Source organism: Morus notabilis, unplaced genomic scaffold (genome assembly GCF_000414095.1).
Source record: "Morus notabilis unplaced genomic scaffold, ASM41409v2 Scaffold1032, whole genome shotgun sequence".
NCBI classification, from domain to species: Eukaryota; Viridiplantae; Streptophyta; class Magnoliopsida; order Rosales; family Moraceae; genus Morus; species Morus notabilis.
Genome location: NW_010366892.1, coordinates 340,181 through 361,930, shown reverse-complemented (window position 1 = coordinate 361,930; position 21,750 = coordinate 340,181). Strand labels below are relative to the sequence as shown.

Here is a 21,750-nt window from a genome sequence, read left to right as displayed (position 1 = left end):
CCTCAGAGCAAAATGTAAGATTGGAGTACGACAGAGAACAAACAAGAAGATGATTATACAAATTTATGGAACTGAAAGCAGAAGAGAAAGGGATTAGGGTTGGCTAATTTTCAGACTTACGAGTTTAGAAGGAAAGGATTTTGAGAACGAGGTCGAAGATGGCAATCGATGAGGATGAAATTGTGCGTGCCTGGTTTCGTCGCGGTCAAACGGCGGCACAAGCTATCAAACGGCTGCGTTTTAGTGGGAATCATTGAACCGGCCACGCCCCACAGAACTCCCTGGTGAATTTTTAATTTAAATTAAAATGTAATTTTATGTAAAAAAAAATTTTATTGGAGTGAAAAAAATTATATGTGATTGTTTTTAAGAATTTTTTACTATAATAAAATTTAAATCAGTGAAATAAACGAGTCCTTAGAATGATGACTAGAGTTTAAATTTGTGTTTGGTAAGTATTTTTAATCTAGTTAAATTATTCAATTTAAAGTTGGGATAAAATTATTTTAATACTTTTTATAGTAAAACATGCTCTTAATATCCTAATTTTTTAATAATATTAAAGCAGTATCACAATGTTTCTAAAAACATCTTTTTGATACCTGAAGCTAATTTTTAAAATGTAAAATGATCTTAATATCCTTTAATTTAATTAATAAAAGGTCATAGATTTAGAAAAAAAAAATCATGCACTTTTTTATTTTGTTCTTTTCTTTTAAGTATTTTAATGTTTTAAAATATTTTTAGATTTTTTAAAAAAAAATTATTTATTTTTGTTTAATTTATAAGAAGGATAGTTTAGTCATTTTATATCTCAAAAATCAATTTCAACGTATCAAAAAGATGTTCTTGAAAGTGTCAGCTACCGATTTAATATTATAAAAAATGCATAGTATCAAGAACATATTTCACAATAGTACATGGTACCAAAATGATTTTATCCCTTTAAAATTAACTCCCCTCAAGATTAATCATTTAAAATATTTTTAAACAGTAAAAAAATACCTATTATATCTGATTTTTACACTTATCATCTACAAATTCGAATTTTATTTTTATTAAAATTTTAACTATACATCTAAACACTAAATAGAACCACAATTAAACCACACAATTAAAATATTTTTGTTTGAATAAGAAAAGTGTAAATCAATAAAATCCAAATTAATGAACCAAAAGGGGGACTCACGATTTATTTCCCTCCTTTTATTTTGCTTTTTGTTTTGTTTTGTTTTTTTTAAGGAGTTTTGTTTCCTGGTATATTCGTGATTTGTGAAATGCTTCCAAAATTCTGGATTTTTTTCTGTTTTTTTCCCTATTAAATTGCTATTTTTCCTAGTTATTCCAAATATTTAAAATTTTACTATTTATTTTGAATATTTACTATGAAAATGTTATTTACTGTTTTTTCTCCTTTTTATCATCTATGAAATAAATTTGATTTTCATTTTAACAGAAAATACTCAATTTTAGGGGAAGAGTAAATTCAAATTTGAGTAAACTATTATAGATTCAAATTCTAACACTGCATAGCCCATTCGACATACGATCTTTTATGTTGGGGTTACCAAGCTTTGAATTGGGAGAAAGTTTAGGAAGAAATTTGAGTAGAATGTATAAATAAATAAATTTATAGTAAAAAGTAAAAAAAAAAATATATATATATATATATATAATGAAGAACTTAAAAAAAAGTTTCAAGACAAGAAACAAAGAAAAAAGAAAAAAAAAAGACCGAAATGGAAAAGTAAATAAGTTATAGAGAAAATTAATCAAAATGAAAATAAAAATAAAATTTTAGTGCAAAAAGAAAAAAATAAAAGGTCAAAAGGACCAAAATACAGAAGTGAATTAAGTTTTAAAGAATAAAGAAAAAACAAAAAAAAAAAAAAGGGGGAAGACTTTACAGAAGTGAATTAAGTTTTAAAGAATAAAGAAAAAACAAAAAAAAAAAGGGGGAAGACTTAAAAAAAAAAAAAGAGAAGGGCAAAAAGATTTTTTTCACACGTGTATTTTTTTTACGACCGATAAAAATATTTTTTTATGTAAATATCATAAAAATTATTTTTTACTAGTCGTAAATGAATTATTTACGTAGTAAATTACTATTTACTTCAAATAGTTTTAAAATATACTTTTTATTTAATTTAGTTTCATAAATCTGTTATTTACTACATTTTTTATAAGTTCAAACTTCTTTATAAAGTGCTTTTGACCGCCCTAGAAACATTACTAAATGAGAAGTATTTACACGAAATGACTATTTTTAAACTCAATGTTTAAGACACGTCTTTAATTCAACAATATTGTTAATCTGTCTATTTTAGAGTTGCTGATATTATTTTGAATTTACTTATTTTTATATAAGTGGTTATGAATCTGCCTAACTTATTTTAAAAAGTAATTAACAAAAGATAAAAATGCCATTACTGATCGGAAGCGAAACTGACTGTCGACGGTCGGTTAACCGACCGACCACCACACATGGGCGGTCGGTTGTCGGTTCCAGTGGCTGAGGTTGTCTGTTAAACTGAACCGACCGACTACTATTACACACTTAAAAATATAAAGTTTTATACAGGTGAAGGAGCATCAACTAACAACTGAACTGCATTGTCCTCATTAGTATCATTATGGTCTCAATAATATTTATTAATATTTTACGCTTTTTAGACTTTGACAACTAACAACTAAAATTGCAAGAGTTTCACATGGAGAAGAGATAAAAAAAAATCATCACACTTAATTTTGACTATATTAATAGTTGAAATTGGGCTTTCCTTCGAGGATTGTGTGTCAATATTTGTGAATTTTACAAATTATTCTTCTTGTCTTTTATATTATTCTTACTTGGAAAAAGTAACGAGCGATTGATTTAGCTTTTCAGTTATTAGGGTTTAATGGTAGTTTTTTTATTTCTTAATTTGGGTTCTATTTTGACATTGAATGGGGTTTTACTTGGTCCGATCATATAATCTTGGTTGTTTCAGAATTTTCTTTTAAATTTATATTCTTTCCCTCCCGTGGGGTCGATATTTATGAATCTTTTAATAGTTTCACAATTCTTGAAATATGAATGTATATAATCTCAATTTTTCAAGAAAAATGCTTTTGATCCTAATTTAGATAAATCCCTACATACAGACACAAGAGGTGGTCCCACAGTCTGAATGCTCGTTTTGTCATATGTGCACTTTTTTTAAGCACATAATTTCTTGAACAAGCGATAATTGGGTTCTTTGGGAAAATTGAATGTTCTTTTTGATTGTTGGGGAAAGTGAAACTTTCTGGAAAAGCGTAATAATAAACATTAGTCCAATTTACATGTTATTGAATTATTGGTAATTTTTGCTAACAATTGTATATTGATTTGGTGTTATAAACATCAAAAGCTCGTTCTTGGACATCTGGGAAGGGATACAACCGCAGAAGATGGAAAGAGAAGGCACACTCGTGATCAAAAGCAAGGTGAGTACCCTTCCGTCTCTGAGGAACTTATTATTCATTTTTTCAATTCTTTGTTTAAATATGCCCTCGTAATTGGTATAAATTGACAGGGGAAAATATACATGGAGCATGTATAGGATACGAACTCCAGTGAATCAAAAGAGGATCAGAATGATGAAGAGAAAAGGAATAATGGGAACCCAAAGGGGAATACAAAAGATGGCGACGAGGCCCTGTGCTTTGAAAATGGGAATTCAAGACAAAAAGGTCCTGAGAAACAATGGAAAGAGCCTCTGTTCTATAAGGTCTTCTATTTTAAACCTAATCTTTTTCAAGCTTATGTATAAACATGTGGGGTTATATTGGCATTGGTCCTTCTTTTGCTGTTTTAGTTTTTTCTTTCTCTTTTCTTTTTCCTCTGAAATTTGTTGTTTTAGTTGCATACTAATTAATAATTTGCCTGCTGGTATTATACAAACCCATTAACTTTGCTTTTAGGGTGATATAACATCTGTGTTCCGGGGGCCATTCCAACTTTTTGCTGTCTTCGTGAATGCACAAAAGCTGGAAATAGAATTGTCTAAGGAAGGTTTGAACCAAAAAAAAAAAAAAACAACAACAACAAGCCTTAATCCTAATTTAATTGGGGTCGACTCTATGGATTTCACTTTTCTATACGGCTCTGTTCGAAATTAAACTTTTCTGAAAGTCTAGATCTAGAATGTCTTTCCTAACGACTTCGGTCAACGTAATTCTTAGTTTACCTCTCCCTCTCCTAGTATTAGGTATAAGAATGTCCTCCCAAGTACGACTGGTACTTCTAACGGTCTACGTTGGACATATCCAAATCACCTCAAGCGGCATTTGAGCACCTTATCTTCTATTGGTGCTACACCTACTTTATTAAGAATAACTTCATTCCTCATGCGATCCATTTCCGTATGACCACTCATCCATCTTAACATACGCATTTTTGTCAACACTCATAAAAGAAAAAAGAAAAAAAAAACATAACGTGTATTAATTTCACAGTACTTGTATTCTGATCATGACTAATAAGTACTTGTATTTTTCTAGGTCTTCAAATACTCGTCCATAAGATTTCAGCCAATGCCTTTGCTGCCCTTTCTCAACCAGACGAAAGTGTCTTTTTCCGCTCATGAAGACGACACAATGTTCTGGCCCTGCATCTTAGTAAAATCAGCACCTAGGTTGACAACTCTTATTCTGAAGGTATCTTAGTAAAATCATTCCGTGCCTCTTATTCTTAGTAAAGTCAGCCTTGTATCTTACAAGATTTTCCATTGATACTGATTCATTTATTCAGTTGTTCATCTTTCAACAGGTTAACACACATTCAGAGGGCCCAACTGATCTGTACATTCCGCTCACCAAAGTTGTTAAAGCTCCTCATGAAAACCTAAAAAGCTTGCACGTTGAGGAATTTTCACGTAATCTAAGGCTAAGGAAGCTCATACAAAAGCTTTGTTACAATGCCAGAAACCTGGAGAACATTACGCTGGAGTTGCGTCAGCCTGCTCGGGTGGAAGATTTCAAAGGTGGATGTGATGTAATAGAAATCTGCAAGTGTATCAATAAAAATATCAGTGTCAAGATAATATAAGGCAGTTAAATGTCGTAGGACTGATTTGGCTTTCTGGTTCGACATTTTGGTACCAGTCTATTGATGTTTGTTCTATTCATTTAGTTCCAAATGTGCCATGGTAAAAAAGCCATTGTCGTATTTCTTATATCTGTACAACTCAAAGAAAAGGCATCAAGTGGAAGATTATTCAATAGATTTTATCACAATTGCCATCCAAAAAATTGAGTCTATCAATTATCTCTTTAGTCTATCGTACAATGTCTTCCATCTTCTACTCAGAGAACTCTAATAAGAGTTGTGTAACAGAATCTAGCTACCTAGAGTACCAGCATTTCATGAAAAGGAACAATACCGTTGAAGCAGCCAGCGCGTAAGAAAAAATAGTTCAAATTCCCTGTGTGATATCACAAGTCATATTCAAACGATTCCAAATTTAACTTCATGTTGTTTAAAAAAAAAAGGAAAAATATAAAATGCATTTGCATACCACAACTGTTGTCACCGTAGCAAGGGCAAGGGGCGCTCTATCATCAAAAATCCTATCACCAACTGTTGTGAAAAAAGAATGGTTAATTACCAATCTTTACTCGGGAGACAGAAAAAAAAGAACAATTTTTTTGCCCCACAATAAAATTTCAAAGACTCAACTTTGGAACCAAACTCACCTAAAATGGAAGAGTGATCAATCCACCAAAACAAACTCCAGGGAAGAAACAATCTGGAGATATGCCCTGCAGTAAGATAACGGCGTTAAATAAATTGGGGAGAAAAAGAATGCTCTATCAACATTTCACTGATTACCGAATCCACTGAAGGAAGTGCACAACAATGCAAAATCGTCTCACGTAGCCCTTCAAAATCATCATTATCAGACGTTGTTCTTCTATTCGGGCGATGTAAGGAGTAAACGCGAGTAATTCTGTTGATTCTGCATGGCCAACTAGTCCCACATGTCAGTCATAGCAGAATTAAGTTCCCGAACACTCATATTCTTCTGTTGAAGATGGCGCAATATCAGTCTCTAATTGGTATTGTTTTGCAAAGTTAGACAACGTATACAGTCTTGCTAGTTAACAGCTTTTTCGTCTGTTCAAAATAGGATTGATGAGCTGGGGACTCATGCAAGCCTCTCTATACATGAGAAAGTAATTCAAAACGCTGCTAATTTGTCTGTGTTGCATGTTCAAGTAGATGCGGACCTGTTTGTAGCAGGTGCATTATGCTGGAGAAAAGATGAGTCTTTGGAACCTCTTTGCACAACATGGGGGAGAGCTTGGTCGGTCCTAGAAGTAAAATTTCTGGCCATAAGCTTGTAGATGCGCATGCTTTTTCGGCTTATTGCCTTGAAATCCTCATTGAGAACGATTCAAAAGTTGCAATTGATCTTCTTAATGATCTGCAGCCTTGTCCAGAGTGGTGGTGTGCTGATACGGTTGAATCTATTATGGCATTGCTTTTCAGACTTTGACAACTAACAACTGAAGTTACAAGAGTCCCACATGGAGAAGAGATAAAAAAATCCTACCTCAAGTACTCTATATAAAAAAGCCATTGTCGTATTCAATAGATTTTATCACAATTGCCATCCAAAAAATTGAGTCTATAAGTTATCTCTTTATTCTATCGTACAATGTCTTCCATCTTCTACTCAGGGAACTCCGACAAGAGTTGTGTAACAGAATCTAGCTACCTAGAGTACCGGCATTTCATGAAAAGGAACAATACCGTTGAAGCAGCTAGCGCGTAAGAAAAAATAGTTCAAATTCCCTGTGTGATATCACAAGTCATATTCAAATGATTCCAAATTTAACTTCATGCTGTTTAAAAAAAAAGGAAAAATATAAAATGCATTTGCATACCACAACTGTTGTCACCGTAGCAAGGACAAGGGGCGCTCTATCATCAGGAATCCTATCACCAACTGTTGTGAAAAAAAAAATGGTTAATTACCAATCTTTACTCGAGAGACTATTAACGAATCTTTACTCGGGAGACAGAAGAAAAGAACAATTTGCCCCACAATAAAACTCCAAAGACTCAACTTTGGAACCAAACTCACCTGAAATGGAAGAGTGATCAATCCACCAAAACAAACTCCAGGGAAGAAACAATATAGAGATATGCCTTGTAGTAAGATAACGACGTTAAATAAATTGGGGAGAAAAAGACTGCTCTATCAACATTTCACTGATTACCGAATCAACTGAAGGAAGTGCACAACAATGCAAAATCGTCTCACGTAGCCCTTCAAAATCATCATTGGAGGGTCATAAAAAATTGAATCAGACGTTGTTCTTCTATTTGGGCGATGTAAATAGTAAACGCGAATAATTCTACTTATTCTACATGGCCAACTAGTCCCACATGTCAATTGTAGCAGAATTAAGTTCCCGAACACTCATATTCTTCTGTTGAAGATGGCGCAATATCAGTCTCTAATTGGTATTGTTTTGCAAAGTTAGACTGCGTATACAGTCTTGCTAGTTAACAACTTTGTCGTCTGTTCAAATTAGGATTGATGAGCCGGGGACTCATTCAAGCCTCTCTTTACCTGAGAAAGTCATTCAAAACGCTGCTAATTTGTCTATGCAGCCTGTTCAAGTAGATACAGACCTGTTTGTAGCATGTGCATTATGCTGGAGAAAAGATGAATTGTTGGAACCTCTTTGCACAACATGGGGGAGAGCTTGGTCGGCGCTAGAAGCAAAATTTGTTGCCATCAAGCTTGCAGCTGAGCATGCTTTTTCGGCTTCTTGCCTTGAAATCCTCATTGAGAACGATTTAAAAGTTGCAATTGATCTTCTTAATGATCTGCAGCCTTGTCCGGAGTGGTGGTGTGCTGATACGATATAATCTATTATGGCATTGCTTTTCAGACTTTGACAACTAACAACTGAAGTTGTAAGAGTCCCACATGGAGAAGAGATAAAAAAATCCTACCTCAAGTACTCTATATAAAAAAGCCATTGTCGTATTCAATAGATTTTATCACAATTGCCATCCAAAAAATTGAGTCTATAAGTTATCTCTTTATTCTATCATACAATGTCTTCCATCTTCTACTCAGGGAACTCCGACAAGAGTTGTGTAACATAATCTAGCTACCTAGAGTACCGGCATTTCATGAAAAGGAACAATACCGTTGAAGCAGCTAGCGCGTAAGAAAAAATAGTTCAAATTCCCTGTGTGATATCACAAGTCATATTCAAATGATTCCAAATTTAACTTCATGTTGTTTAAAAAAAAAGGAAAAATATAAAATGCATTTGCATACCACAACTGTTGTCGCCGTAGCAAGGGCAAGGGGCGCTCTATCATCAGGAATCCTATCACCAACTGTTGTGAAAAAAAGAATGGTTAATTACCAATCTTTACTCGGGAGACTATTAACGAATCTTTACTCGGAGATAGAAGAAAAGAACAATTTGCCCCACAATAAAACTCCAAAGACTCAACTTTGGAACCAAACTCACCTTAAATGGAAGAGTGATCAATCCACCAAAACAAACTCCAAGGAAGAAACACTCTGGAGATATGCCCTGCAGTAAGATAATTGCGTTAAATAAATTGGGGAGAAAAAGACTGCTCTATTAACATTTCACTGATTACCGAATCCACTGAAAGAAGTGCACAACAATGCAAAATCGTTTCATGTAGCCCTTCAAAATCATCATTGGAGGGTCATAAAAAATGAATCATACGCTGTTCTTCTATTCGGGTGATGTAAGGAGTAAACGCGAGTAATTTTGCTGATTCTGCATGGCCAACTAGTCCCACATGTCAGTCGTAGCAGAATTAAGTTCTTGAACACTCATATTCTTCTGTTGAAGATTGCGCAATATCAGTCTCTAATTGGTATTGTTTTGCAAAGTTAGACTGCGTATACAATCTTGCTAGTTAACCTCTTTGTCATCTGTTCAAAATGGGTTTGATGAGCTAGGGACTCATTCAAGCCTCTCTATACACGAAAAAGTCATTCAAAATGTTGCTAATTTGTCTGTGCTACGTGTTCAAGTAAATGCAGACCTGTTTGTATTGCAGGTGCATTGTTCTGAAGAAAAGATGAGTTGTTGGAACCTCTTTGCAGAACATGGGGGAGAGCTTGGTCGGCGTTGGAAGCAAAATTTATGGCCATCAAGCTTGCAGCTGAGCATGCTTTTTCGGCTTCTTGCCTTGAAATTCTCATTGAGAACGATTCAAAAGTTACAATTAATCTTTTTAATGATCTGCAGCCTTGTCCAGAGTGGTGGTGTGCTGATACGGTTGAACTTGAATCTATTATGGCATTGATTTGCAATTTTAATTTAATTTCCTTCAAGTGGATATCAAGATCTAGGACTGTTAGTTCTGATCAACTTTGTAAATGGGCTCTCAGAACTAAGAGCTCAGGTCTCTTTGGACTAAGAGCTCAGGTCTCTTCGCTGTTCACCCCAGTTGTAGCTACCAATTTTCCGCTGTTTTGTTGGAAATATATAAACATAAATATATATATACACATACAAAATAGAATAAATGCAGATATATACATATGTATATATGTATACAAAATAGAATAAATGCAGTGCTTGTATACATATGCATGCTTACATTGATCTTGGAGCTGGGCCGAGGAATATGTGTGCTATTAATGTATATTGAAATTTGTAGCTGATGACAATTTAAATTGATTAAGTTGGTTTAACTTTAACACGCTGTTGGTAACAAGGAAAGAAAATGAGAGGGAAGGGAAAATTATAAAGGATAGAAAATTAAAAGGAAAGAAAAGATTATGATTTTGTCTATAGTTATTTGATACGATGAGAAGAAAGAAAATAAATTTATCTTCCCTTGTTTGGTATAAAAAGTGAAACTAAAAGAATAGAGAATTATTTTGGTGACAATTATCACTTTATCAAAGTAGTATTAACTATATCTTTTTTAGTTCTAAAAAAAATAATAAAAATAATTTAGCATCATCATTTGTCATTAACATTCAACCTATCATGCATTAAATATAAAGTTTCAAATACAACGAAATATGGCTTTCATACAAGTATACAACTGCTATACATTAGTAAATACAAACCAACCGCTTGCTTAAGTTTTTAAAATTGGCGCTTAAATTTTTTGCTTGGAATGTTGATGGAGAAAAATGGTAGTTTAGTAAGGGCCCGTTTAGTTCGTTTATTCGAGTTTTTAATTTGAGTTGAGATGTGATTTTGTGTGAGAGTTTTTTACTATAATAAAAAAGTTAGACGTGACTGTTTTTGAGAGTTTTTTATTATAACAAAACTCGAATCGGAAATAAACAGGGCCTAACTTTGCTCACTTTAATTAGCTGTCCGCATTTTCCATTCTATTTTCCACCAATTTTTGAAAAAAAAAAATATAGTAGGACCCACTCCTTAATTTTTCCACCCAAAATTCCTTTCCATCCAAACTTCCTTCCTAGTAAACATCTCAATTTATCAATTTCTATCATAAAATCCCTCCAACATTTTCCTTCCTTCAAGTTTTCATTCATACCAAACAGAGGAAAAACTGAAACAGAATGTCTAACACAGTTGATTGTCTGTCGATATTGCATTCATATTTTCCCCAACCCAACTCAAGCTCTGCAACAACACTGAATACATATATATATTTTTTTGGGTGATTGCTACAACACTGAATGAATGCAGTAATCACACCATACTTCTATTTAAATTATATAAGGTCTAGACTTAATATGACCATTTTTCCCTTAAACTCACGGTAAATTCCTACCGTAAGTAAACAAAGGTCTAAACTTTTAGCATTATATAGGCAGATATAGTCACAGATGTAGGTTTGAACATTTCGCATGAAAGTTACTTAAAGAACCAGATTCCAAGCACCAAAAAAGGAAACAAGAATAATATATTACGGATCTTAATAAAAATGAAGTTCTGAATTGCCAAAAATAAATACTAGACTAACAAAATATAATCGACGCAAAACTGAACAGTGTGATCCCTTGTTAAAACAAATAAAAATAAAATAAAAAGAAAAAAAAATCACCAGTCAGAGTATGTCGTCCCAAATACTACAGTAGATTCTGTTGGATCCTTAATTCAACGTTGAACTTATATGTGAATAATTATGTGTTATGGACTGTCATATAAGGTTAAGCTCAATTAAAAGTGATTTACTAAGGTTTATGTATTTTGGGCTTTAATGTATCTAATAGGATGTGAGCTTTTAATGTGTAGAGACTTAAGGATAATTTTTATTTTTATGATAGGCTAAAATAGAAACACCAAAAGATAACAGAAAAGTTATTTATATATAGCGGTTATAGTCCCCAGATCGTACGTTACATTCTATTCTTTCTGACATCCCATCATCAAAGAGTTAAAGAGTTCTCTAAAAAAATGTGTTGATCTGGAAGGCAAATTCCACGAGTCTTAGAGAAAAATCAGTTAATATGGATTCAGATACGCTTTCGGTTATAGATTTATTAATTCTTGATGATTTGATATGAATGTTCTTGGCTTTTGGGTGATGGTTCTCACCAAATCATTAATTTCTAACAGATTCAACCATCCTGGAAATTTTTGATGATAACTTTCAACCATTATAAAATCCTAACTTAAGAAATTAGGATTCTTCAATCCCGAAGAATCTGAACAAGGCTCTCTCTGTAGTTGGCCAATCTGCCATCAATGTAAGCGTTATGGCGATCAAAAATGACTTTGAAGTCTTGTCCAGAAGTGGGATGCAAGATGATTAAGCGCGGGCTCTCATGTAATATGGGCTCGCCACTTAAGCCGATTTCGAACGATGATATCAAATGATACGTGAAACAAGTTGAAGCAGTATTGCTTAGTCCACGATCCCTCAACGCCATACTCTTTCACCACCCACAGTTCAAGGCTATGGTCCTCTTCGAACATAGCAGCCATCGAAAGACAATCTTTCACCACACAACAACGATGGAAACAATAACGAGACTTGCGATATGCTAGACTTGCAGGAATTCTAATTATGTCTGTGAACACTTCATCGACCAAATCGAACCCGACGATCGCCAATGGTTTATATTCCGCTTCCCGTTTCAAGGTTCCGCACCAACGCACCACATTATTCAGAACTGCTCTACTACTTTCACTCCTTCCAAAGCATTGTCGAAGACCAATCTCCAAGAATTGCTTCTCAGTGAAAATACCTCCGCTTTGTTCTTCAAGCCAGATAACCGCCTCGTAACTCGCACCAACTTGTAATCGTTGGTCTTTGGATCAAAGCCGAACCCGAAAGAAAGAGCCTTCACATAAGGCAGTTTTGGTTCTTTAGCTACTTCCTTGCATTCTCTCGTGGCTGGGTTCATCACATAATTACCTTCACAAGTATTGAGGAACAGCAGCCCATTACAAGACCCCCGTAAGCAAACACAATCACGCGCAAAATTGGAAACGATCAAATTCTAATTAATCCTAAATACTTTTTATATATAAATATGAAATAAAATATCTCTCTCTCAAGTTTTATCCTGTCTTTTCTTTTTCTTTTTTTTTTTTTTTAAATTTTGAGAATCTAATTCCGCTAGATGGCATAGAATGCCGAATGGTCAAGACATTGAAAAATATTAGAAAAAGAATATAAATATTTTTTTAAAGTGTATGAGTTATAATTTTTATATGTTATTTTTAATTAATAGTTTTTTAATTAAATAATTATACTAATAAAAAGTATTAATCAATAATAACGACTTATACTAAATTCTATAATTTTCTAAAAAAAATTGAAATATTATATTTACACCCCAAAAATTTATAAGTGTCTCAATTAATTAATACTTCTTTGATGAAGATTTGTAAAATCTATCTTTTATCCATATTATTTTCATAATAGCTCATTTATTCCCCTCATACTCTTCCATTTCTAATCTTAATTTGATTTGAGGAAACACATCTTGTGTATATTATTTTAAAATAGTTTTATTTATAAGCTTTATGTTAGAATTAATGGGTTCACAATATAATGAGGTTAAAACAACAATTAAACCATTGAATCTAAAAACACACTATCAAATTAGATTTTGAAGCATTTATAACGGTTTTAGGATTACCTCTTCCACTTGGCGTAAGAACGGCATCGTTCATGGTGGCCGGAATCCGTTCTTGATCGGCCGGAGTTGAAGCTTCAATGATCTAACAAAATCAAAAGGGCTTGGAGGGTTTTGAATGCTTCTCCCTTTGCCTCTCTCAACTCCCACGGGCACTAACAACCCACACACATACACGGCAGGCACCAAATTTTTTTGCCCCCTTGGCTTTTTACTGCAATCTAGGGCAAAAAAGGGCTTTAACTAAAAACGCGGATAGAGAGAAAATTTGGACCAATGGGCTGACCAAATATTTAGAGAGAGTGAGTCCAAGGACCTCAAGCATATTAGGAATTAAATTGTCCATCTTATTATGGACCGACATTATACATATATGCATGTGTTAATTCACATTAACATAGTTGTTCATAAGATATTTTAATTAATTACAGAGTGAATTATTATGATTATAGAAGTCCAAATAAAAATATTCACAATGGTATTGCGAATCGTACATAATACTACTGATATATGGTTGCATGTTGTTTTCTTTTTGTTTTTTTTTTTAATAATCAAGTATGTTATCTTACAAGCAACGAATGATTAGAATTTATTGCATTTCTCTTTCGTTAAACGTTCTACGAAATTCTTCATCATTAAAAAAAATTATTTTCATTAAATAAATAAAATTAGTTATAATAATAAAAATAAAAACGTCATTCGTTTGAAGGGTGCTTTGAAGTATATATAAAACAAAATTAATAATAGGTAATAAATAAAACATTGTCCTTAGTGGGATATGTTTTATTTTTTTCCCTTTTAATTGTTTGACCAATACTTTCTAATTATAATTAAAGCGAGTGTATATTTTTTTATTTCTTTTAGAAACACACCATTTCTATTTATGGTTAATGAAGTGGTACATTAATAGGTTTAATTGTAGTTTTAATAAAGAATAAAATTATAATAAATATAAATTATAATTTAGTGAATATATTAATAAATATCGCGAGTGCAAATATAATTTTTTAGAATATTATTTATACCAGTAAAAAAAATATTATTTATACTAGTTAATTTAAAAATAAATAATTATCATTCAATTAATAAGAAAAAAATAAAAAGACATAATAACACATAATTATTTAGAATGACATAAATAATGAGTTTTTAAGAATCATCACAAATCATGTACTTTTCTCGTAGAGTTATACCCTTATACTCAAGTGGGTTTTATGTATTTTGACCAAGGATATCAGAAAAAAAAACAAAAAAATTCCTTTAAAAAAAAAGACTCTTAGCAAATATAGTAAATTGTAAATAGTAGAGTTTAACTATAGTAAAATTTTTAAAATATTACAAGAAGAACAAAATTTAATATCATTAAAATAATGATTATATCATTATATAGTATAAAAGGCAACATCATTATGATAATGACTATATCATTTTTGTTGTATTTATAATATTTTAAAAAGTTTGTTAAAGTTTAAGTCAATATATGAAATTTTGCCATGTAGTCTACTCTGTTAAAGTTTAAGTCAATGTATGAAATTTTACCATGTAGTGTGATTTCGCATGAATTTTACATGGGGTATTCTATTAAAAATTGGAAAAAATTAATAGAAAGGTTTAATTTGCCAATGTTTAAAGAGTTTAGAATTTGTTTTGCTAATACTAAAAGAGTAAGACCAAATTATCACCTACCAAATAGTTTAGGAATCATATGCGCCCATCACTCTTTTTTTTTCTTGGTGTAAGAAAGTGGATGTAAGTTTTTAATTTATTATTATTCAACTAAATTACAAATTACGGCCAGATAGGGGTGGTGGCGCAGTTGGCTAGCGCGTAGGTCTCATAGCTTCTGAGTAATCCTGAGGTCGAGAGTTCGAGCCTCTCTCACCCCATTTTTCTCCTTTTTTCCACTCAGAATTCAATCTTGGATTGGGCCGAAAGAGATTCCGAAGGAACAGACAAGCCGAGCAAGCACTACCAGCCCACAATCTCTTTTGGGCTTCCTCCAGGCCCAATTGAAAACCCATGAACATTAAACCTAAACGTCGTCGCCCTGCGCACTCTCTTTCGCCAAAACCTTAAACCTCAAAAGAGGGCTGCCTCTCTCTCTCTCCCTAAACGTCGTCGCCCTGCGCACTCTCTTTCGCCAAAACCTTAAACCTCAGAAGAGGGCTGCCTCTCTCTCTCTCTCTCTCTCTCTGTTTCAGGCGCATCCCTCCCCACCGAGCGAAGATGGTGAAGAAGAGTAAAAGTAAGCAAAAGCTTTTGTTTTTGTTTTTGTTTTTGTTTTTTTTTTTAAGGAAAAAGAGCTACAGTTTTTCATTTGCTTTTAGTTTTCTGCTCTGGTAATTTAGCTTATCGATTGATTGATATTATGTTTGGTTAGAGAGTAAGAGTAAAAGAATCCCATTGAGGAAGAAGTACAAGGTGATAAGGAAGGTGAAAGAGCACCACAAGAAGAAGGCGAAAGAGGCCAAAAAGCTTGGATTGGGTCGCAAGCGCAAGGTCGAGAAGGACCCTGGTATTCCCAATGATTGGCCTTTCAAGGAACAGGAGCTCAAGGCTCTCGAAGCTCGCCGGGCTCGCGCTCTTGAGGAAATGGAGCAGAAGAAAGCCGCTCGCAAAGAAAGGGTCTGTTTTCGTGTTTTTATGTGTGTGTGTGTGTGTATATATATATATATATTGGATATTGATCTTTTTTTAATTTATTTTTTGGGGGGCGATTTAGGCTCAAAAGAGGAAGTTAGGGTTGCTAGAAGACGACGATGTATCAAAATTGTCAGCGAAAGAAGATGAAAATATTGGTGATCGTTCTGCTGGGTTTGCGAAGGCCCGTGGTATGTTGATGAATTTTTTGTTGCAACAAACATAGTTTAGGTTCAAACTTATTGGGATATGTGAGAAAAAGCATACGTTTAGTAAATGTTCATAGTTTTGTTAAGAAAAAAATGTTCGTGTTTTAAAATTTTAGGAATCAATAATTTAGGTTTCAAAAAAAAAAAAGAATCAATAATTTAGGTGGTTGAGAATTGATACATTAGCCATACGTTGGTACATTAATAAAGATTAATCAATCTAGGTTTTATGAAAACTAAGGACATCTACTTAAATTAGACTTGTAAAGGGGCGATCCACTTGTTTTGTTACCTTCCCTTTCAAGTCTCAATTTTTAAGTGTTTTGTCTTGAACAGACAGCTCAGACAGGGCTTTCTACAAGGAATTGGTGAAAGTGATAGAAGCATCAGATGTCATTTTGGAAGTTCTTGATGCTCGGGATCCCTTGGGCACCCGTTGTATTGATATGGAAAAGATGGTGTTGAAATCCGGCCCTGAAAAGCATCTTGTCTTGCTACTGAATAAAATTGGTAATTTCCTTGCCATACAAATGTACTTATTTTTATTTACTTATTCATTACCAAATAAGTAGCTTTAGAAGTCTGGTTTAAATTTACAGAAAAAGAAATCAAGTATGCAAAAATGTTGTATATTGTGCTTCCTTTATTGATTAGTGGGCGCTTGATTTTCAGATCTTGTTCCTCGAGAAGCTGTTCAGAAGTGGCTCAATTATCTTCGGGAAGAATTGCCGGCTGTGGCTTTCAAGTGTAGCACTCAGGAGCAGAGGTCGAATTTGGGGTGGAAATCTTCCTCAAAGGCAGCTAAAACGAGTAACCTTCTACAGACAAGTGATTGTCTTGGAGCTGACACTCTTCTTAAATTGTTAAAGAATTACTCCAGAAGCCATGAGGTAATTTTCTTCCCAGGAAAAAAACCACTTGAAAATGAGCGTCTTTTGTTATGTTATCTGTCGCCTAGTGGTTGGTTCCACTGTTGGTATTATATAATTGGGTTTCTGGAATCATATTATTTTATATTTACTATTTAGCAATTGGCTTTTTGTAATGTTCCCCTTGTTTTTAAGAACCCTAATGTTGGTTTTGTATGGGCCTATGAATGTTTCATCTCTATGTGTGTTTAATATTCATAGTTGTGTTATCTTTTGTATTCCGAAGCGTTGTTCAATACCATCTTATAAGAGATTTAAGTGGGCCTATTGTGTCATGATTTGTGTAATCAATGTTAGAATTTGAATTTGAATAAATGTGTGCCACTTTTACCATTGTTATTTGACCAACTGGGCTCTTTTGTCTTTGGCAGATCAAGAGATCCATTACAGTGGGCATTATTGGCCTGCCGAATGTTGGTAAAAGTAGTCTCATTAATAGCTTGAAGAGATCCCATGTTGCCAATGTTGGGTCCACTCCAGGATTAACCAGATCACTACAAGAGGTTCAGTTAGATAAGAATGTAAAACTGCTGGACTGTCCTGGTGTTGTGATGCTTAGGTCTAAAGAAAATGCTGTGCCTATAACCCTTCGAAATTGCAAAAGAATTGAAAAGTTAGAGGACCCTATCAGTCCAGGTGTGTTGAACTTGAGCGGGATTCTTGGATTCATTTTGGTTATCTTCCATTATTGGCTTTTACTTTTAGGCAGATTTTAAATAGCATACTCACTTTCCTTGTTTTTTGATGAAAACAGTGAAGGAAATTCTCAAGCTTTGTCCGGCCAAACTGTTGGTAACTATATACAAAGTCCCAAACTTTGATTCGGTAGATGACTTTCTGCAGAAGGTGGCTACTGTGAGGGGTAAGCTCAAAAAGGGTGGTGTTGTAGATGTCGAATCAGCAGCAAGAATAGTTCTGCGTGACTGGAATGAGGGTATGCACCCTGCTATGTATTCTTTATGATGGAACCCTATTTGTAAAATAGATGGAAACATGTAACCGAGCTAAAACTGTCTACTGTCATTTTATATTTTTAGGAAAAATTCCATATTACACTATGCCCCCAGTTAGGACTCAAGATGAACCTTCAGAAGCAAGGATTGTTTCAGAGCTTAGCAAAGAGTTTAACATCGATGAAGTGTACTGTGGAGAATCGTCGTTCATTGGGAGCCTCAAGTCTGTTGATGATTTCCAGCCCGTTGAAGTTCCTCCAAGCCAGCCTTTTAAATTTGACGAAGACATGGTAGAGGTCGGAGATCTATCCCATTAACTATGGAATTAACCATTTATTATGATATTGGTCCGTTAGTTAGGATACATTTTTTTGAACCTTTTTTTAGAGGGGTTAGCAAAAAAAAGTACTCTTTAAAATTTTTTCCCAAGAGCTTTTGTTGTGTTATTACACACCAACCGGTTGTTTTCTGATGTGAGCATGTGAACAATTAACTGCATCTCTAAGTCATTTTCCATGGTCATCCTTCAGGACGATGGAGAACAACGAATGTCAACTCAAGGGGAAGGAACTTCCCACATGGCTGATGATAATGATAGTGATGGTGATGACCAGTTGTTGGAACCCGAAGAGGATGATGATGCGGGCAAGGCAAAGGGAAAGACGGCTACGAGCAGGCAAAATGAGAAGCTGTATGCTGCAGAAGGTATGCTTAATACAAAGTTGAAAAGGGCAGAAAAGAAGAGAAGGAAAAAAACCAATAAATCAAACCCGGTAGATGCTCTGGATGACGACTATGACTTCAAGGTGGATTACATCAAGAAGGGATCTGCGATGGATGTTAGTGATGAGAGTGGAGAAGAATAATTAAAGGATTAGCTGGTACGGGAAGTGGAAATCTTGTTCGCCTTCAGATGCTTGGCGATTCCTGTATGGGCTGGCTCAATTTCTTTATTGTCTTGTCAGAGTTCGTTTTTGTCCCCCTTTTTTTTCTCTGTTTTAAGAAAATTTCAGTGTCTGGAATTGGATTCACTTACAAATATAAGAAAATTTTGTGTTATGATACGAGATTGATTTAATGCTGTTTCCTATTCTTTTACTTCATAATCTCTATAGTCCACACGCACCAGTATAACACAGGAGTGGACCAATACTGTAAATGCCTAATGATTATCCTGAAGAGTAAGGTTAACTAAAATTAAAAACTATTCTAAGCACGTGATTAAGAAGTTTCTGGCTCAGTTCTCCTCAGCACCCTTTCTTAATACACTGAGAAGCAAAATAATCAAAAATCTCGTTTGATATTAGACTCGACGATGTGACAGAATGCGTGATGATTCTGTCCACACTGCTCGCACCAAAACAAAGATATACTTGAGCCTAAACTGCAACGGTAAAGCTTCAACGTTACAATGGCATACCATCAAATCTGTAGTGGACATACAAAAATAGGAATCAACCCAGAAGAGAATAGCCTAAGTAAACGAAAATTTTGATAACTATATGCCATTTTGGACTGTTTTCAAACTTTATTGTAGAAAGGCGGTGGTCTACAAGGTTACATCAAATATTCATTCCCACCACATCATGTACATATGAAGATGAAATCAGTCTTCATTGGATACCCTTGAAACAGGATTTTGGTTGGCATTATCTGGGTCTGCCTCAACAGTCGAGGGATTTTGCTCAGACGATAAAGGTTGATCTTCCAAGTTAACATCATTGCTGGTTGAGGCTACTGAAGTAGTCCCATTAGCGACCGGTGCCGTCTCTACCGCAATGGACCTGGAAATCAGTCCTTGAGACTCCCTGGCCTCACGAGCTGCTTTCTCTTTGGCTCTTTTGGCCCTTTCTAAAACATCTTCCTGCAACCAATGAATTGATGGGTAAGCAATGTAAGAACTCTACTAAATCGTATTGGGGAGAACCAAAAGAGAATTTGCTGAATGAATTATTGATGAAAAGGTTTTATATTTCAAGCAACATTGAAAACACGTCCTTCACGTGAGTCGTAGAGCAACAAATACAGTTTCAAAGTGTTGCAACAAAACTCGGGAGGCCATTTGCAAAACTGCCCAAGTTTAGAACTATATCTTGATCTTCCCTCAAAAGAGGGAGCACCACTACAACTAGAAATGTTGTTTGAAAACGTAATAAACCTACTCAGCATGATTGACTTTGTGTTAAGAGAGTGGAATATGCCAAATAGAACTCTACCTAGCATCTGACATGACACTTCTATGTCACCGAAATGATTGATTTCATGGTGCGACACAATTGCCTAAGCTTTCCTTTCTTTCTTTCTTTTTTTTTTTTTTTTTTTTTCAATATTTAAAAGAAAAATGAACTTAAAAGAAAATGTTTCAGAATAATCCAACTTTGTCTAATCCGGTAGGTATTACAAGAAAAGCTCATGAACCTGTAGTGAAACTGAAGAAAGCAACTCAAAAGGCTCTTTACCTGGAATTCCTGCACTTGCTTTTGTTGCTCAGATTGCAGCCGACCAATTGTGCTAAAAAACTCCCCAACTGCGGACTCAATACGCTCATTCAATGCTTCTGCCAGAGCCTTTCCCAAGAAAAATGCGTCCAAAACACTTTTGCTCTCATTATCACCTGCAACATTCAGTTAATTCAGTTCTGACATCATATAAAACATATAGAAATCGTCTCAAGACAATAATAAACAACTATAAGTTGTTTTAATTGTTTTGCCATGACATGAGCCACATAAACTTAATCATTATGGACTAGTCTAATAAGTTCAATAGGAACAAAACTCTTTCTCTTACTTAGCAAAAGAAAAATTAAAGCCATATCACATATTCTTAATAACCTCAAACCTTTAATTGCAATACACTCGGAGAGCAAAAAGTATGAGAAAGGCACGGTTTTCCCAAATAAATGGTCGAATTTTACAAAGAAACTTATAAATAGTTATCCGTCGAATTGAAAGTGAAAGACAGAGAATTGTGATGAACTTGTACAGTAAATTCCAACAAGACATTGAATTTTATGGACGCAAAATTTTAGAGAGAGAGAGAGAGAGAAACCTCCTCCAGGTCTCGTACTGCTATTGAAAACTCGTAGTCTTGTCTGAGATCCGTTTGCTTTGGAAAATCTGATGGCTCTGGGCTTGAAATCCGGGGTAGTTGTACTACTTGTAGTACAAGGATTGACAAAGCTCGATGAATAGCAATGGCGTGTTTTGGATTTAGAAGGCAAATAAGAAGAAACAATGGGTGGAGAAGCCGAAGCTGCAAACCCACCGCTCATTTTTCGAGTCACTTTCTCTCCTTATTTTCTCGCCTTTTCTTTTTCTCGTCAACCAAACGGAAAATAAAACCTCTCGTCAAAACGGGAACCCACAGGTAATTGGGTTCGGATGCTCGGATCTATCCAAAGAAATAACTGGTGAAGGAGGACGACGCGTAACTAACGTATTGCGTGTCGTTTTCCTTAAAACGACAACGAAATTTTGAGGGAAAATGTCGTTTCAAGATTTTGAGGGAAAATGTCGTTTTCGTGGGGGAAAAATAATGGTGTATTATTTTGGAGTCTAGGCATAATAACAAAAATCTCTCGTCTAATTAAAAATCGATAAATTCATTGTGTCATAATTCAAGACATTCTTTGCCTATTTTCCTCTATTTTAGGTTGACAGTGTTGTTATGTTAAGAGCCTGATTGCTCATGTTTTAGCTAAATCTGTTTATCAGTACGTATCAAACTTTTTGAGATTAAACCGAATCTCGTGATTTATTGCTCGTTTTGTTAAAGCCGACTTAGCTCATTAATAATATTACTCAACTTTCCTTAAAAAAAACAGAGAGCAAAAATATTTTCCTCGTATCAATTTGATGAAATTAATAAAAAGATACTATTACATTTCCTAAAAAAAAAAAAA

At 34.2% G+C, this 21,750-nt stretch overlaps 3 protein-coding genes and 1 non-coding gene across 4 annotated transcripts in view; 2 read left to right on the top strand and 2 right to left on the bottom strand.

Annotated features, from left to right (window-relative positions):
* The first annotated feature begins 14,916 nt into the window (after positions 1 to 14,916).
* Positions 14,917 to 15,001, top strand: TRNAM-CAU. Its single transcript is given in 2 exon segments — positions 14,917 to 14,954; positions 14,966 to 15,001. It is a non-coding gene; the product is annotated as a tRNA-Met (tRNA).
* Positions 15,002 to 15,263: 262 nt separating this feature from the next.
* On the top strand, positions 15,264 to 18,910 carry LOC21398309 (guanine nucleotide-binding protein-like NSN1). Its single transcript, XM_010111412.2, has 9 exons — positions 15,264 to 15,360; positions 15,496 to 15,740; positions 15,838 to 15,946; positions 16,301 to 16,474; positions 16,637 to 16,854; positions 17,265 to 17,529; positions 17,648 to 17,827; positions 17,931 to 18,142; positions 18,377 to 18,910. The coding sequence occupies exons 1-9, from the start codon at positions 15,342 to 15,344 to the stop codon at positions 18,710 to 18,712; spliced, it is 1,758 nt and encodes a 585-aa protein (XP_010109714.1). The 5' UTR covers positions 15,264 to 15,341; the 3' UTR covers positions 18,713 to 18,910.
* Positions 18,911 to 19,316: 406 nt separating this feature from the next.
* Positions 19,317 to 21,200, bottom strand: LOC21398308 (uncharacterized protein At4g13200, chloroplastic). Its single transcript, XM_024174313.1, has 3 exons — positions 20,898 to 21,200; positions 20,306 to 20,460; positions 19,317 to 19,710 (listed from the first exon to the last, which is right to left on the bottom strand). The coding sequence occupies exons 1-3, from the start codon at positions 21,118 to 21,120 to the stop codon at positions 19,453 to 19,455; spliced, it is 636 nt and encodes a 211-aa protein (XP_024030081.1). The 5' UTR covers positions 21,121 to 21,200; the 3' UTR covers positions 19,317 to 19,452.
* Positions 21,201 to 21,541: 341 nt separating this feature from the next.
* Positions 21,542 to 21,750, bottom strand: part of LOC112094135 — a 1,522-nt gene continuing 1,313 nt past the window's right edge. Inside the window, exon 3 of the mRNA XM_024174311.1 lies at positions 21,542 to 21,551. Coding sequence (XP_024030079.1) covers positions 21,542 to 21,551 — 10 coding nt within the window. The remainder of the gene's footprint in view (positions 21,552 to 21,750) is intronic.